Source organism: Scyliorhinus torazame, chromosome 18 (assembly GCF_047496885.1).
Source record: "Scyliorhinus torazame isolate Kashiwa2021f chromosome 18, sScyTor2.1, whole genome shotgun sequence".
NCBI classification, from domain to species: Eukaryota; Metazoa; Chordata; class Chondrichthyes; order Carcharhiniformes; family Scyliorhinidae; genus Scyliorhinus; species Scyliorhinus torazame.
In genome coordinates, this window is record NC_092724.1 from 84,766,629 (window position 1) to 84,785,222 (window position 18,594).

Below are 18,594 nucleotides of genomic sequence, written 5' to 3' on the forward strand. Positions count from 1 at the left end.
TGCCAAAGACTTCTCATGTCCCCTCCTGGCTCTTCTTAGCTCTCTCTTTAGGTCCTTCCTAGCTAACTTGTAACTCTCGAGCGCCCTCTTGACAAGTGATTCAACTACTTTAGTAAACCACGGTTCTCTCACTCGACCACTTTCTCCCTGCCTGACCGGTACATACTTATCAAGGACACGCAGTAGCTGTTCCTTGAACAAACTCCACATTTCCATTGTGCCCATCCCCTGCAGTTTCCTTCCCCATCCGATGCATCCTAAGTCTTGCCTCATCGCATCATAATTGCCTTTCCCCCAGATATAACTCTTGCCCTGCGGTATATACCTATTCCTTTCCATCGCTAAAGTAAACTTAATCGAATTGTGGTCACTATCACCAAAGTGCTCACCTACCTCCAAATCTAACACCTGGCCTGGCCTCCATGTGACTCCAGATCCACAGCAATGTGGTTGACTCTTAAATGCCCTCAGGGACAGCAATAAATGCTGACCCAGCCAGTGATGCCCACATCCCATGAACAAATACAAAGAACAGGATCGATTCCGGCCTTGAGTGACGGTGTGGAGTTTGCACTTTCTCCTGTGTCTGCGTGGGTTTCTTCCGGTTGCTCCGGTTTCCTCCCACAGCACAACGATGTGCAGATTAGGTGGATTGGCAATGCTAAATTGCCACTTTTTGTCCAAAGGTTAGATGGGGTTATGGGACAGGCTTGATGGACTGAATAGCTCCATCTGCACTGTAGGGATTCTCTAATTCTTAGAGTACAACAGCCAGGAAGCAGTCCAGCCCCAAGCTGGGATATTGGATTCAATTCTAGATCTACACCGTAGGAACTACATGAATAATATGAAGAGGATACAGGAGAGATTTACTAGAATGATTCAATGGATGAAGGTTTAATGCTCTGTGGATCGACTGGAGAAGCTGCAGTTGTTCACCTTTGGTCAGAGAAAACTAATAAGAGAGTTGCTAAAATCGTGGAGGATTGAGAGAGAGTTACAAAGCGAATGTTTTCAAAGAACAAAGAAGTGTACAGCACAGGAACAGGCCCTTCGGCCCTCCAAGCCCGTGCCGACCATGCTGCCCGACTAAACTACAATCTTCTACACTTCCTGGGTCCGTATCCCTCTATTCCCATCCTATTCATGTATTTGTCAAGATGCCCCTTAAATGTCACTATCGTCCCTGCTTCTACCACCTCCTCCGGTATCGAGTTCCAGGCACCCACTACCCTCTGCGTAAAAAACCTGCCTCGTACATCTACTCTAAACCTTGCCCCTCTCACCTTAAACCTATGCCCCCTAGTAATTGACCCCTCTACCCTGGGGAAAAGCCTCTGACTATCCACTCTGTCTATGCCCCTCATAATTTTGTAGACCTCTATCAGGTCTCCCCTCAACCTCCTTCGTTCCAGTGAGAACAAACCGAGTTTATTCAACCGCTTCTCATAGCTAATGCCCTCCATACCAGGCAACATCCTGGTAAATCCCTTCTGCACCCTCTCTAAAGCCTCCACACCCTTCTGGTAGTGTGGCGACCAGAATTGAACACTATACTCCAAGTGTGGCCTAACTAAGGTTCTATACAGCTGCAACATGACTTGCCAATTCTTATACTCAATGCCCCGGCCAATGAAGGCAAGCATGCCGTATGCCTTCTTGACTACCTTCTCCACCTGTGTTGCCCCTTTCAGTGACCTGTGGACCTTCACTGGTTGATGAGCCAGGGAGCACAGATTTAAAGTGATTGGTAAAAGAACCAGAGAAGACACGGGAGAGAAACCTTTTTATGCAACAAATGGTTCGGGTTTGGAATACACTGCCTGATAGGGTGGCGAATAGTAACCTTAAAAATAAATTTGGATAAAGTGTTGAATGAGAAAAAAGTGGGACTCACTTGGATTGATCTTTGATTGATGTGGTGCTGACTCATTGTCCTGATTGTCCCCGTCCTATACTGTTCTGTTTTATGATAGTGGGAATGGGTCTAATGCTGTGCTATTGCTTAAGAAAGTTCTTTGATTATGCATTTGATTACAGTCCTTGATTTTCTTATTTTCCAGAAATTTCTCTTCTATGCGCTGAAGAGCAGTGATGTTTTGGATATCCTGGTGCCCATCCTATATTACCTGAATGACGCCAGAGCTGACCAGTGTAAGCTATCCTCTGATGCCCACTCTGTACCTGCATAGCTTGATTACCCACTGAGTAACTGGGATGAAAGGTCAAGGCTGACATTGAGGAACACATGGTTGGGGAGGTGTGAGGGAGCTGGTGTGACAGCATAGAATCCCGACAGTGCAGAAAGAGGCCATTCAATCCATCAAGTCTGCACCAACCATCCGAAAGGGCACTCTACGTAGTCCCACTCCCCGACCCTATCCCTGTAACCACCTAACCTACAGATCTTTGGACAGTGGGAGGAAACCAGAGCACCCGGACAAATCCCACGCAGACACGGGAAGAACGTACAAACTCCACGCAGTCACCCAAGGCCGGAATCGGACCTGGGTCCCTGGTACTGTGAGGCAACAATGATAACCTCTGTGCCACCGTCACGAAGCTCCAACCGTCACAGGCTGGTTTTGTACTGACTGTTAATTTTGTGTAGAAGTCATACAGAAGGGTACTGTAACACAGTGGTTATGTTGCTGGACTAATGATTTAGAGGTCAAATCCCAGCATGGCAATTGGGGAATTTTGCCCCTAACTGCCCGGTGAAATGCCCACCACCACCATCCCTAGAGCAGTTATTCATGGGATGTATTGGAAAAATAAATCATGTTATTGGACACCCAGCGTGGATTGCAGGGTTGAGGTTGAAGGAGGTGTGTGGCCTGACATTACACTGATCGGCATGGGTTTCATGCTGGCACACTGGAGCTGCAATTGTGTCCAGACTCCGAACTCTGAGAGCTTCATCTCACTGTTGGAGCTGGCAAGCAGCACACCAGCATCATGTCGCATAAAAGCTTGGGGACATTGACATATCAAATGGGTCTGACTGGAGTGAGTGTCTCAATCGTAGAGATTAGGGGGAATTTCATCGAGGGAACTGCAGTCTCTGGATGAACAATAAATGGGGGTTTGTCTTAAAAATGACCATTGCCAGATCACAGAAGTCTGGAAAGATGAGAAAGGTGCTGAGAGTAAATAACAAAGACATGGAGGTCGAAGGAACAATCCAAAGCCACAGCCTCTTTTGTACATAAAGGGCAGGCACCGTTTAGTTCGATACTTAACTCCGAGATACTCTTGGGCGGCATGTGGCACAGTGGTTAGCACTGGGACTGTGGCACTGAGGACCTGGGTTTGAATCCTGGCCTTGGGTCACTGTCCATGTGGAGTTTGAACATTCTCCCCATGCCTGCGTGGGTTTCACTCCCACAACCCAAAGACGCGCTGGTTAGGTGGATTGGCCTCTTATCTTGACTCCATCCTCACTCCTCTGGTCCATTCCCTCCCCACCTACATCCGGGATTCCTCTGATGCCCTGCGTCATATTGACAGCTTCCTGTTCGCGGGCCCTAACCGCATCCTATTCACCATGGATGTGCAATCCCTCTACACCTCCATCCCACGCCAGGGTGGCTTGAGAGCGCTTCGCTTCTTTCTCGAAAAGAGACCCGGACAATTCCCATCCACCACCACTCTCCTCCGCCTGGCTGAACTCGTTCTATCTCTCAACAACGTCTCCTTTAACTCATCTCACTTTCTCCAAATCAAAGGTGTAGCAATGGGTACACACATGGGTCCTAGCTACGCTTGCCTTTTTATGGGGTATGTGGAACATTCCTTGTTCCAGGCCTATCCGGGTCCCCTCCCACAACTCCTTTACCGATACATTGATGACTATTTTGGTGCTGCTTCTTGCTCTCATCCGGACCTGGAAAAATTCATCAACTTTGCTTCCAGTTTCCACCCCTACATCACTTTCACCTGGTCCATCTCAGACACTTCCCTTCCATTCCTTGATCTTTCTGTCTCCATTTCCGGCAATAGACTATTTACTAATATCCACTACAAACCCACTGACTTCCACAGCTATCTGGACTACAGCTCTTTGCACCCTACACCCTGTAAGGACTCCATTCCTTTCTCTCAATTCCTTCGCCTCCGTTGCATTTGTTCCGATGATACCATTTTCCAAAATGGTGCTTCGAAAATGTGTTCCTTCTTCCTCAACTGTGATTTCCCACCTACAGTTGTTGACGGGGCCCTCAACAGTGTGCGGTCTATCTCCTGCACCACTAACTTCGCCCCCTCCCCTTCCTCCCAGAACAAGGATAGAATCCCCCTCGTCCTCGCATTTCATCCCACCAGCCTCTGTATGCAAAGCACAATCCTCCCCCATTTTCGCCAACTCCAGCGTGATGCCACCACCAAACACACCATCCCTTCACTCCCTCTGTGAGCATTCCGCAGAGACCGTTCCCTCCGAGACAATCTAGTCCACTCCTCCACCATACCCAGTACTTCTTCCATCACCCATGGCACCTTCCCATGCAATCGCAGAAGGTGTAACACCTGCCCCTTTACCTCTTCCATGCTTAACATCCCAGGCCCAAAACACTCACTCCAGGTTAAGCAGCGTTTCACTTGCACCTCTTCCAATTTGGTCTATTGCATTCGCTGCTCCTAATGTGGTCTCCTCTATATCGGAGTGACCAAACGCAGACTGGGTGATCGCTTTGCTGAGCACCTTTGGTCTGTGCGCAGTCAGGACCCTGACCTTCCCGTTGCTTGCCATTTTAACACAAGACCCTGCTCACATGCCCACATGTCTGTCCTTGGCCTGCTGCAATGTTCCAGTGAAGCTCAACGCAAACTAGAGGACCAACATCTCATCTTCCGGTTAGGCACGCTACAGCCTTCCGGTCTCAACATCGAATCCAACAACTTCAGATGATTAGCTCTACCCCACCTAGACCCATTTGCTTTCATCCCACTTCATTTCAACTGTCTCTTACCATTTCTTTCTTTCTTGCCTTTCTTAATATACATTTAAACCCCCCCACCCCCAATATTAACCACCTTTCCTTACCCCTTCTCCCCTTTGTTTCCCTTTCCCCTCCCCCACATCTCCATCTGTCACAGTTTACCCTCTGATGTTAGTTTCTCTGCGGTTTGGCCTCTCACACCTTTTGTTCTCTGGGGACTGCCAGTAGCACTCTTTTCCCTTGGTTTCTGTGGTTATTAGCACCCCGTTTCCCTGGGTTTCTGTGGCTATGACTCATCTTTCATTCTCACTCCACAGTATAAATATTTCCCACTTTCTCTGTCTGTTAGCTTTGACAAAGAGTCATTGGACTCGAAACGTTAGCTCTTTTCTCTCCCTACAGATGCTGCCAGACCTGCTGAGATTTTCCAGCATTTTCTCTCTCTCCCCACCAGTACTGTACCCCAATGTTATACAGTGACAGACCTCACCCACCAGTAAGTCAATTGCGAAAACTGATAATGTAGAATATAGTCACCATGCTTGGTAACATCTATGAAACATTAACTCTGGGATGGATGTTACTCAGCTGGGAGAGCGTGGTTAGGGTGTATAGTTCGGACGGGCATTAGTGACTGATCGCTGCCTCCCGACTTTATAATAGGTCGGTATCTCGACAATCAAATTCTGGCTGTGCCGCGGTGATAATATGTTGACTGGGTGGGGGTTTAATTTGAACAGAGTTATACCTCGTGCTCCTTGATGCACGATCAATTGCACAAAGACTAAAGTTGGGTACAACTGTGGCTTTATTACAGTCAGATGTGTGGCCTCCTGCTGCAGCTGGCGAAATGGCAGGGCACTGGAGGTCATGCATATTTATACAGTTCTCAGTGGGCGGAGCCAGCCGGCAGGGGCTACCGGCGAACCTGCAGTCCAGGTCCTACCTTACATCTCCTAACACAGTGGTTCACCACACTCCTCAAGGACAGGAAGTCCTGCTCGAGAGTCCAGCTGACCTGATTGGCTGGCAGCTTTGTTGTCCCTTTAGCGCCTCCTGGTAGCGGTGGCCAGTGCAGGGACCGCAAACAATTCCACAGAAGTGAAGATGTCTCCCTGACTTCAGGTAATTCTGGTGATTTTCGGAGTGCATGACTCGCAGACCCCAGCGAGGGGAGATTGGGAAGGATTAGAGAAGCTATGAAAGGGGGTGTGATATTCTATCGCCGGGGTGAGGGGGTGTTGGTGGTGGAGGTATGGTGCCCCGATGAGAACATTGGACCCCCGGCCAGGAGTCTTCCTTGCTGCCAGAATCCCATGGATGAAAGGTGCTAAGCTGTTCGCCATGCCACCCACCTTCATTCTGCATATCAGAAAACGGCAACAAAGACGGAATGAGGCCCTTAAGTGACAGTTAATTGTACAGTCAAGGGCCTCAAAATGACCACAGGTTGGTGGCCTTGATACCTGACAAAATGTTAAATGGGGGACGGGTTGGAGGATGGGTGGAAAGCAGAACGCCAACAACCCCCTTTATTTGATCCAGTTATTTATAAGTGTCCGTTTCGTTTTCTTAAGCACCAGCGAAGTGCTGCAATATTCACCCCTCTGTTACTGCCTCCACAGATGTTGCCGGACCTGATTATTTTCTGCACTTTTTGTTTTTATTTCGGATGTGTAGTATTTAGCACTACCAGTGCAGGAACTGATCTGTATGAGTCAGTGCTCCAAGAATTCTGCAGTAATTGAAAACCAAATTCAGCAGCAAGTGAGCTTTTGATTGTGGAACAGGTCTGACTAGTTCTTCTTGTCACATTGTTGGATTATTAACACAGAGAACTGAGAAAAGAAAGATCATAAAAGTTCTAATTTACAAAATACAGCCCATTTCACTTTAAGTAGCCAGATTCTGATAATGATGTGAAACAGAAGGAGTCGATAATGGCGGAAGCAACCAGAGGCAGAATAATTTAATCGGTTGGTGAAAGGAATAAGGAGCAGGAACTGGAGCTGCCAGTGGAGGAATGGGGACTAGATCTGGAGCAGCCAGTGAAGAAACCAAGGCCACACGTTACTTCGGTAGCGGCCCAGGGCGGTTAATCATGCGGTTCCAATGATATCAAGATAAAGAGCGGACCTGAGGCGGGCGAAGAGCGTGAGAAGGTTCAAGTGGAAAGGACATTATATCCACTTGTATCAGGATGTTGGTGCAGACCTAACCAAGCAACAGGCAGAATTCAACGGTGTCAAATCCACCCCCTCTTCCCCCCCAAAAAATCCGGTTTGTAACATAGAACATACAGTGCAGAAGGAGGCCATTCGGCCCATCGAGTCTGCACAGACCTATTTAAGCCTTTATTTCCACCGTAACCCAACAACCCCCCCTAACTTTTTTTGTTTTTGGACACTAAGGGCAATTTATCATTACTAATCCACCTAACCTGCACGTCTTTGGACTATGGGAGGAAACCGGAGCACCCGGAGGAAACTCACAGGGAGAACGTGCAGACTCCGCACAGACAGTGACCCAGCGGGGAATCGAACCTGGGACCCTGGCGCTGTAAAGCCACAGTGCTAACCACTTGTGCTGCCGTGCTGCCCATGGAACGTGAGGGGCCTCAACAGGCCGGTGAGAGATCCATAGTTTTCGCCCATCTCAAGAGTCTCGGGGTGGATGCAGCCTTCCCACAGGAGCCATACTTGAGAGGGACTGACTGTGGGTAAGGGAGGGCTGGGTGGGACAAATGTTTCACTCCTGTTTCAACACCAGGTTGAGGGGGGTGGCCATACTAATCAACAGGACACTTTCATTCACAGTGACAGAACCAGGAGGAGCAATGTGAGGCCCAGTAGTCTTGGAAAATATATCCGCCTCGATCTGGGACGATGTAGAATTTGTCAAGAAGACGATGGCCGGAATCCTGGACCTAGACGCCCATCGAGTTTTCATTGGGCAGTAGAGGGGAGTGGTGCGGGGGATATGACAATTTAAATGCCTCTACAGGACTCTACAATGGAAAGATCCAATATCCAACCCCAGGACAGAAACCGTGTTAGGTATGGCACTGGAATTAAACCGCTTTCTGGAGCAGGTAAAGGTTCAACCACCCGAGAGAGAACGATTTCTCCATTTTCTCTCTTGTGCACAAGAACATTGTACATTGAATTCTTTGGCGTAAGGAAAATGGTGTTTCCAGGGGTAACAAAGATGGAAAGCTCTGCGATTGTAATCTCCAACCACGCACAACATTACATGGACGTGAGGTTGGAGGAGGATCGGCCCAACACCCCCCAATGGAGGCTGTATTTAACTCTCCTCGCCAATGAGGAATTCTGTGCAAAAATATCCCAAGCCATCGACCGTTATGTAATCCGCAACCAGAACGGGGAGGTCTCACCCTCCACGTTCTGGGAGGCACTGAAGGCGATGATCAGGGGGGAAATCATAGCTCATAGGGCCCTTAGGGACAGGAAAGAAAGGGCAGCCAAGCAGCAGCTGATCAACACCAAGCTGGAGATGGATCGACGGTACTCCACAGCCCCAACGGTGAAACTGCTGGCAGAGAGGAAAAAGCTACAAATGGAATTTGACCTGCTCTCCACAAGGAAGGCAGTCTACCAGCTCCGCCAGGCTAGGAGAAAAGACCAGCTGCATGCTGGCACATGAGTTGAGAAAACAGGCAGCCGGGAAATAGCCAGATTAGAGACCAAAATGGTAGGATGGTAGCAGACCCAAAAGAGGTTAACAAAGCTTCTAACATGGGCTGTACACCTCCGAACCCTGGAGGGTGTTTGGGGATGGAACAGTTCCTCGGCAGACTAGATATACTGGTGGTGGTGAACATCAGATGCCTGCTGAATGTAATTATGACCCCATCTGGGGAGAAGACACCAGCAGTGATCATTTCCCCTGGATGCTGAGAAAGCCTTTGATCGAGGAGAATGGAGGTACCTCATGGAGGTGCTTGAACATTTTGGGTTTGGAGCAAGATTCACCATGTGGGTGAAGCGCCCCTATGGCGAGCATTCGGACGAACGCTACCAGCTTTGAATACATTTGGCTGCACTAGGAAATGAGGCAAGACTGTCCACTATCCCCACTCCAGTTCGCGCTGGCAGTCGAAACACTGGCCTTCGCCCTTAGATCGGGGGAATGGTGGACGGGCATTTGAAGAGGGGGCAGAGGGCATTGAGTCTAACACTATGCATTTGACCTAGCCAGCATGGGAAGGATAACTGGACTCCTCAGGGAGTTCAGCGTCTTCTGAGGTTACATACTCAACCTGGAAAAGAGCGAAATCTTCCCATTGAACCCCCGAGAGGGAGGAACGGAGCTAGAAGAACCACCGGCTAAAGTGACCCAATCCAAGTTCAGGTACCTGGGGATCCAAGTGGCACACACCTGGACGATGCTCCGCAAATGGAACCTCTTCAGCCTGGTGGAGGAGGTGACGAGGGTACCTGTAAAGATGGGCCTTGTTCACTCTTTCGCCAGCGGGAAGGGTACTGACGGTCAAAATGAACAAGCTGCCTAGGTTCCTATTTGTATTCCAATCTTCATCCCCAAATCCTTCTTCATCAGGTTCGACTAGTTAATCATAGTCTTCATCTGGGGAAGTAGAGTCTCTAGGATACGCTAGACCATCTTACAGTGAGGGCGACACTTGGGATCCCTGGCCCTACCACACCTCCGATTCTGCCACTGGGCGACAAATGTGGTGAGGGTGTGGCTAAGGGAAACAGAGGAAGACTGGATCCAAATGGAGGAGGAAGCCTGCATTTGACGTCTCTCCGAGCGCTGACCACTGCACCGCTCCCGGCATCCCCACACACACACTCCAGGAGCCTGGTGGTAGTAACCGCACTAAGGACATGGAACCAGTTCCTGCGCTATTTCAAGCTTGGCGGGATGTCCATACAGGCCCCCATTTGCAACAACCACAGGTTCACACTGGCGAGAGTAGATGCCACATCTGGGATGTGGACGGAGTACAGGACACTGAGATTGAGGGACTTGGACGTGAACGATAGACTGGTGACCCTTGGAGAACTCTCAGACAGGCTCCAACTCCCAAAGGGAACGAGCTCAGGTACCTGTAACTGCGCAACTTTCCACAAGGAGACAAAAACATTCCCCCAGAGAATCGGACACACGTTTCTGGACACAATGGAAGGGCTGGACTGGCTATGGGATGAAAAATGTGGCGACGTCTACAGACAACTCATGAAAAAGGTCAGGACCCCACTGAACGAGGCCAGATAAATGGGATTAGGAGCTGGGCATGGAGATAGCGGGAGGACTCTGGATTGAGGCGCTGCACTGGATGAACTGCACCTCCTCTTGTGCTGGGCTAAACCTGATGCAGCTCAAGGTGCACACAGAGTGGACCTAACTAAGACGCGCATAAGTGGGTTCTTTCCGGCGGTGGTGGATAGGTGCGAGCAGTGTCGGGGGCCTGGGCAACCACACCCACATGTTCTTGTTCTGCCCCAGACTCGGAGTTCTGGATGATATTTTTTGAGGCCATGTCCAGGTTGGTGGGGGTCGAGTTGGAGCTCTGTCTATTTGTGGCAGTCTTCGGAGTGTGAGATCATCCAGAGCTCTGGACAGAGAAGGGGGCAGACGTCCTCGCCTCACTGATCGCTAGGCGAAGACTTCTGCTAAGATGGAAGTCAGCAGCGCCACCCATGGCCTTGGAGTGGCTCTCAGACCTGGTCAAATTCCTGCAGCTAGAAAAAATAAAGTTCTCGATATGGGGACCCTAGGAAGGGCAGCATGGTGGCGCAGTGGTTAGCACTGCTGCCTACAGTAATGAAGACCTGGTTTCGATCCCCACCTCGGGTCACTATCCGTGTGGAGTTTACACATTCTCACCTCCACAACCCAAAGATGTGCAGGGTAGGTGGATTTGCCATGCTAAATTGCCCCTTAATTGGCAGTGACCACCACCTGGATGAAAGGAAGTCTGCAGATGGAGGAGAATGAGCGGGGTGGGAGCCCATTCGCAGGAGAGGACATGAATCTCTTCCCACACGGGCCAAACCGGAGCCCCCCCCCCCCCCGTAAATACATATATATAAAGATGTGTGTCACACAAAATGTTAACTGTCCTGGTAAGAACACTTCTTTAAAAAACACAATGAGATCCAGACCTTTGTAAATACAGTAAGGAAAGGACAGAACAGGGGCTACCGTCATGGACGTGGGGACAGCCTGTGATGCCTGAGCTGACATTGTTGCTTTGTTGATTATTATGGTTCTTTCTGTATTATTCTGTAGAGTTTGGATAATTAAGTGCAAAATGGCAATAAAAATATTTTTTAAAACTGGAATTCACAGAAAGGTAGGTGAACACCTAAATCAACACAAATGTGACAACTGTTTTTCCTTTTGCCTTGTAGCTCGAGTGGGTTTGATGCACATTGGGGTCTTCATCCTCTTGCTTCTTAGTGGCGAGCGCAACTTTGGTGTCCGACTGAATAAGCCGTACTCGGTCCGTGTGCCTATGGACATCCCAGTCTTCACTGGAACACATGCAGATCTTCTTATCATAGTATGTGTCAAGGGTGGGCAGGTGTAATGGCTATGTTACTGAACCAGTAATCCAGAGAATGAGAGTTTAAATCTCACCAAGCAAGTTTAAGAACTTGAATTCCGTTTTTAAAAGTCTGGAAGTAAAAAGGAAGGAACCTTTCTATTGCACCTTTCACAACCTTCAGATGTCTAAAGTGTTTTATAGTCAGTGAAGCACTTTTGAAGTATAGTTACTCTTGTAACACAGGTAAATATATAAACCCTTTGTGTACGGTCAAGTCCCACAAACAGCAATTACCAGAAAATCTGTTTCAGAGATGTTAGAAACATAAACATTGACCAGGACACAGAATCAGGAAATTGTATGGCACAGCGGGAGGCCATTCTGCTGATTTGTGTGCCAATCAAAAAAGAGCTGTCCAGCTGAATTCCAATTTCCACCCTTGGTCTGTAGCCCTATCAGTGCCAGCACTTCAAGGATGTATTGAAGTATTTTTTAACTGCGGTGAGTGTTCCCACCTCTACTACTCTTTCAGGGAGTGACTTCCAGAATTACCTCACCCCCTGAGAGAAAAGGTCACTTCTTAAGCCCCTTCTAATCTCCTACTTTAAATCTGTGCCCCCGGTTAATGATTTCTCCGCTATGTGAAATAGGCCCTTTCTATTCACTCTAGCTAGGCCTCAGGCCCCAAAGTTTTTTGCTTGAATTAACGTCAATTAAATCTTCCCTCCTCAGCCTCCCCTGCTTATTCAATCTTCCTTCATAGCTAAAGTTCTCCAGTCCTGGCAACATTTTCATAAATGTCCTCTGTGACCTCTCCAATATGATCTCATACCTGCTGTTGTGCAGTGATCAGAACTGTACATAGTACTCTAGCTGTGGCCTAACTAGCATTTTATACCATTTTGGTATAACTCCCCTGGTCTCGTTTCCTATGCCTCTGTGAATAATTTTTTAAAATGCAACCTTAACCACCGTATCTACCGGTCCAGCCACCTTCAGGGATCTGTGGCAGTGCATTCCAAGGAATCTCTGTTCATCTACACTCTCAGCATATTACTATTCATTGCGTACTCCCTTGCCTTGTTTGCCCTCCACAAATGTATGACCTCCTACTCCATTGCCCCAGATTGAATTCCATTGTGATATCTTCCTGAAGTCTACAATTTTCTTCCTGACTACCAAGCACATTTTACCTGCAAACCTTTTTCATCATGCCCCTTCCATTTAAGTCTAATTCATTGATACATATCACAAACAGCAGAGGACCAAAAACCGAGCCCTGCAGAACCCAACGATCATCCTTACAGTCACCCAAACACCCGCTAACTTCTTGCAAATGATCCAAGTGTTGGATCCAATTTGCCATTTAGATTTCATGGGGTTTTAATTTTCTTTTTTTAAAAGATAGTTTATTGGAGGTATTTCCAAAAATATACAAAAACAGAAAGACACAAAGAGCCATGACAAACGAACAACAATGTAATAACACATACAACAATGTAATAATATATCAAACAAAGTATATACAGTCCCTCCTACCTCCCCCTTTTTATTAAGAAGTCTTACAACACCAGGTTAAAGTCCAACAGGTTTGTTTCGAATCACTAGCTTTTGGAGCGCATCTCCTTCCTCAGGTCAATAAAGAGGTGGGTTCCAGAAACATATATATAGACAAAGTCAATGATGCAAGATGATACTTTGAATGTGCATCTTTGCAGGTAATTATGGCTTTACAGGTCCAGACAGAGTGACTGGAGAGAGGGATAATCACAGGTTAAAGAGGTGTGAATTGTCTTTTGAAGTGTTAGTACACTCCGACATGTTAGTACACTTTAAAGAAGTAGATGAACAGCTTCCACCTCATGGAGAACCCCTCATCCATCCCTCTAATGGCGAACATAATCTTTTCTAAGTGAAAGAATTCCGCCAGGTCATTCACCCTTGTCCCTGACCGTGGCAGCTCTAAGTCCCGCCAACTCAGCAAGATCCTCCTCTGGGCTAGCAGGGAGGCAAAGACCACCTCGTCGGCTTCCTTCCCCACCAGAGCATCAGAGACACCGAAAATTGCTATCCACGGGCTTGGTGTTACCTCCACTCCCAAAACCTTTGACAGTACTTCGGTAACCCCCCCCCTCCAGAACTCCACCAGCCTCGGACATACCCAGAATATGTGGGTATGGTTCGCCCGGGTCCCAGCACACCACCCACATTGATCATCTATCCCTGGGAAGGGACCTCACATCGACCCAAACAGCTTATAGAACTCGGCAGAGAATCCATCTGTGTCTAGCAGGAGTTCCGACCGGTATAGTTTTTGGTAAAAGGCCTCAAAGACTCCGTTATTCTCCTCTGGTTCTGTTACCTCTTTACCTCCCTCATCCCTCAACTTACCGATCACCCTCGCCACCGCCTGTTTCCTCAATTGATGAGCAAGCATCTTGCTAGCCTTCTCTCCGTATTTATGCACCGCACCTCTAGCCTTACACAGTTGCCTCACCATCTTTTCAGTAGAAACTAGTCTATTTGGAACATCTGTCTTTCCTTAAGCAGCTGCTCCTCGGGTGACACCGAGTATTTTCGATCGTCCAAATTGCCTCCACCAGCTTTTACTGCTCTGCCCGCTCCACCCTCTCCTTGTGCGCACGGATTGAAATAAACTCTCCCCGAAACACAGCTTTCAGTGCCTCTCGCACCATACTGTCAGAGACCTCACTCGTGTTATTCTGGTCCACATAATTCCTAATGACCCCCTCCATCCTCTCACAAATCCTTTGATCAGAAAGAAGTCCCAGATCCACCCTCCACTGGGGCCTCTGAGGGGATGTCCACTCCGCAGGTAGATCCACCCAGTGTGGCGCTTAATCTGACACCAAAATCACCGAATATTCCATCTCAACCACTCTTATCACCAATGTCTTGTACATACCTAAAAAGTCGATCCAGGAATAGCCATAGTGGACATGCAAGAAAAAAGAAAATGACCTCGCCTCCTGCCTCTCAAAACTCACGGGTCCACCCACCCGTATGCACCATAAATCCCGACAGCTCCCTAGCCACTGCCGACAGCTTCCTGGGTCTAGGACACGATCAGTCTAATTCAGGGTCCAGCACCATGTAAAGTCTCCCCCATGGATCAACCTGTGCATGTCCAAGTCCAGGATCTTCGCCAGAACCCGACTCATAAATTCCATATCATCCCAGTTTGGGGCACAGATGTTGGCCAACTCCACCGGGGAACCTTCCAACCTCCCACTCACCACCACAAATCTGCAATCTTTCCCGCTGCGAAGGCCACCCTCTTACTAATCAACACTGCAACCCCTCTCGCTTTCATGTCTAGCCCCGAATGGAAGACCTGACCCACCCAGCCCTTCTTTAGTCTTGTCTGGTCTGACGCTTTCAAGTGAGTTTCCTGTAGGAATATTACGTCCGGCTTTAGAGTCTTCAAATGCGTGAACACGCGCGACCTCTTAACAGGTCCAATTAGCCCCCGAACATTCCAAGTCACCAACTGGGTCAGGAGTCACCCCCCACCACCCTCTTAAATCAGCCATACTTCTGTCTCAGCCAACTTCCTCAGGTCGTCGTTTTGCACTCAATGATATCCACTGCCATTGACTCTTGTGCATCTGCTTCAAAACAACACTCTCTACGTCAGCTCTCACATTCTCTCCCACCACCCAATCTAAGCCAAAGAAAGAAAAAAAACTAAAACCGTGTCTCCCTCTCTCCATCTCCATTTGTTCCTCACATCACTTCCGTTTACTAGCTTTCCTGTTCGTATGGTGACCCTCGCCTTTCCCGGTCCTACATCAAAACCCTCACACTTGACACATCATAAACCCTGTCTCTCCCTCCACATTCTCCCCCCCGCCCCCACGAACCTAAACATTAGAAAAATAGGGAAGAATAATAAAGGAAGAGAAAAAGAAAAATGCAAAGACTCATCAGTCAAATTGGCAACAACACAGTCCAAACCCTGTCTATGTTCTGAATATATTTAGAAGTTTCCGATCCCGTGATCACGGAAAAATTTGCTTGCTTCTTCTGGCGTGTCCATGTAAAACACCTGGTTTTGGAATGGGATCCACAGCCGAGCCAGATACAGTACCCTGAAATTCACGCCTTCCTTCTGTAGGACCGCCTTGACACTATTAAATCCGGCACGTCTCATGCCTCCGTGTGGGTAAACTCCGACCACGCTCTGCTCCCAGGTGCTCTTCTTTGCCTGCCTGGACCAACGCAAGATTTTCTCCTTATCCAGGAATCCGTGTCGGCCCATCACCATTGCTCTCAACTGCTCACCCACCTTCAACTTCTTCCTCAGCGCTCTGTACAGTCGGTCCACCTCAAGGGATTGGTTGAGGGCCCTCTCTCCCATCATCCTTTTCAGCAGATGTTCAATATAATCCGTTGGCTACTAGCATTCGATCGCTTTGGGCAGCCCTACTATACAGAGGTTTTGGCGTCTCTCCGGGTTCTCACGCTCGTCTACCTTCTCAAGTAGCTATTGCTGACTTTCTGCTACCAAGATTTTCTCCGCCTACAGTGATGCGAGTCGGCCCTCGTGGGCCACAAACTCCTCCATCTATTGTAGCAACACACCGTGAGATTCCACGTCACGTTTATACATTATGGTATACTCTCAGCATGTATGTACCTTTGCTATTCAGGTTCTCTTCTTGCCAGACCAGTACAGATTTTTCTCCTGTGAAATGCCTTGGGATATTTCATTACCATAGAATTTACAGTGCAGAAGAAGGCCATTCGGCCCATCGGGCCTTGGAAGAGCACCCTACTTAAGCCCACGCCCCCACCCTAACCCCTCAGCCCAGTAACCCCACCTAACCTTTTTTGGACACTAAGGGGCAATGTAGCATGGCCAATCCACCTAACCTGCACATCTTTGGATTGTGGGAGTAAATCGGAGCACCTGGAGGAAACCCACGCAGACATGGGGAGAAAGTGCAAACTCCACACAGACAGTCACCCAAGGCCGGAATTGAACCCGGGTCCCTGGGCCTGAAGGGCAGCAGTGCTAGCCACTGTGCCACCGTGCCGCCCATGTTCGAGTTGCTGTTTTTGTCGTTAACTGGCTGGTTACAATTTATCTGTGCCTGGCCATTTATCCACTTGCAAAGCAGTTGAACACCTTTCTAATTCCTGTCTCACTATCTTCATCTGCTCCAATATCTTGACCTCCTCCTTGACTACGGTGTCTGCATCATTGGAGCTGTCTCAGGGAGCTGCTGACTGTGAAATTTAAATATCAGTGGAAAAACTATGCCTCGAGTGTCTGGGCAGCACAGTCACACACAGATCTCAGTCCCCAGACACATTTGTTAATTTTATTTCAGCCCTGACCTTTCCTCCCATCCTGGATCGAGGTTGCTGCTAAAACGTAAAGATCCGCCCACTGACAGGAAAGGCCACCTGGCCGATTGTCCCGCCCGCTGACAGTAAAGGCCGCCTGGCTGATCGTCCCGCCCACTGACAGGAAAGGCCACCTGGCCGATTGTCCCGCCCACTGACAGTAAAGGCCGCCTGGCTGATCGTCCCGCCCACTGACAGGAAAGGCCACCTGGCCGATTGTCCCGCCCGCTGACAGTAAAGGCAGCCTAGCCAATCGGCCCGCCCACTGACAGTAAAGGCAGGCTGGCCGATTGGCCCGCCCACTGACAGTAAAGGCAGGCTGGCCGATTGGCCCGCCCACTGACAGTAAAGGAAGGCTGGCCGATCGTCCCGCCCACTGACAGTAAAGGCCGCCTGGCCGATCGTCCCGCCCACTGACAGTAAAGGCCGCCTGGCCGATCGTCCCGCCCACTGACAGTAAAGGCCGCCTGGCCGATCGTCCCGCCCACTGACAGTAAAGGCCGCCTGGCCGATCGTCCCGCCCACTGACAGTAAAGGCAGGCTGGCCGATCGTCCCGCCCACTGACAGTAAAGGCCGCCTGGCCGATCGTCCCGCCCACTGACAGTAAAGGCCGCCTGGCCGATCGTCCCGCCCACTGACAGTAAAGGCAGGCTGGCCGATCGTCCCGCCCACTGACAGTAAAGGCAGGCTGGCTGATCGTCCCGCGCACTGACAGTAAAGGCAGGCTGGCCGATCGTCCCGCCCACTGACAGTAAAGGCAGGCTGGCCGATCGTCCCGCCCACTGACAGTAAAGGCAGGCTGGCCGATCGTCCCGCCCACTGACAGTAAAGGCAGGCTGGCTGATCGTCCCGCCCACTGACAGTAAAGGCAGGCTGGCCGATTGGCCCGCCCACTGACAGTAAAGGCAGGCTGGCCGATTGGCCCGCCCACTGACAGTAAAGGAAGGCTGGCCGATCGTCCCGCCCACTGACAGTAAAGGCCGCCTGGCCGATCGTCCCGCCCACTGACAGTAAAGGCCGCCTGGCCGATCGTCCCGCCCACTGACAGTAAAGGCCGCCTGGCCGATCGTCCCGCCCACTGACAGTAAAGGCAGGCTGGCCGATCGTCCCGCCCACTGACAGTAAAGGCAGGCTGGCTGATCGTCCCGCGCACTGACAGTAAAGGCAGGCTGGCCGATCGTCCCGCCCACTGACAGTAAAGGCAGGCTGGCCGATCGTCCCGCCCACTGACAGTAAAGGCAGGCTGGCCGATCGTCCCGCCCACTGACAGTAAAGGCCGCCTGGCCGATCGTCCCGCCCACTGACAGTAAAGGCAGGCTGGCCGATCGTCCCGCCCACTGACAGTAAAGGCAGGCTGGCCGATCGTCCCGCCCACTGACAGTAAAGGCCGCCTGACCGATCGTCCCGCCCACTGACAGTAAAGGCAGGCTGGCTGATCGTCCCGCCCACTGACAGTAAAGGCAGGCTGGCCGATCGTCCCGCCCACTGACAGTAAAGGCAGGCTGGCCGATCGTCCCGCCCACTGACAGTAAAGGCCGCCTGGCCGATCGTCCCGCCCACTGACAGTAAAGGCCGCCTGGCCGATCGTCCCGCCCACTGACAGTAAAGGCCGCCTGGCCGATCGTCCCGCCCACTGACAGTAAAGGCAGGCTGGCTGATCGTCCCGCCCACTGACAGTAAAGGCAGTCTGTCCGATCGTCCCGCCCACTGACAGTAAAGGCCGCCTGGCCGATCGTCCCGCC

General features: G+C 50.0%; 1 protein-coding gene across 2 annotated transcripts in view; it reads left to right on the forward strand.

Annotated features, from left to right (window-relative positions):
• Window positions 1-18,594, forward strand: part of LOC140395338 (protein HID1) — a 306,127-nt gene that overhangs the window by 135,859 nt on the left and 151,674 nt on the right. For both annotated transcript variants that reach the window (XM_072482976.1, XM_072482977.1), the window contains exons 10-11: window positions 2,064-2,154; window positions 11,342-11,493. In XM_072482976.1, coding sequence (XP_072339077.1) covers window positions 2,064-2,154; window positions 11,342-11,493 — 243 coding nt within the window. The remainder of the gene's footprint in view (window positions 1-2,063; window positions 2,155-11,341; window positions 11,494-18,594) is intronic.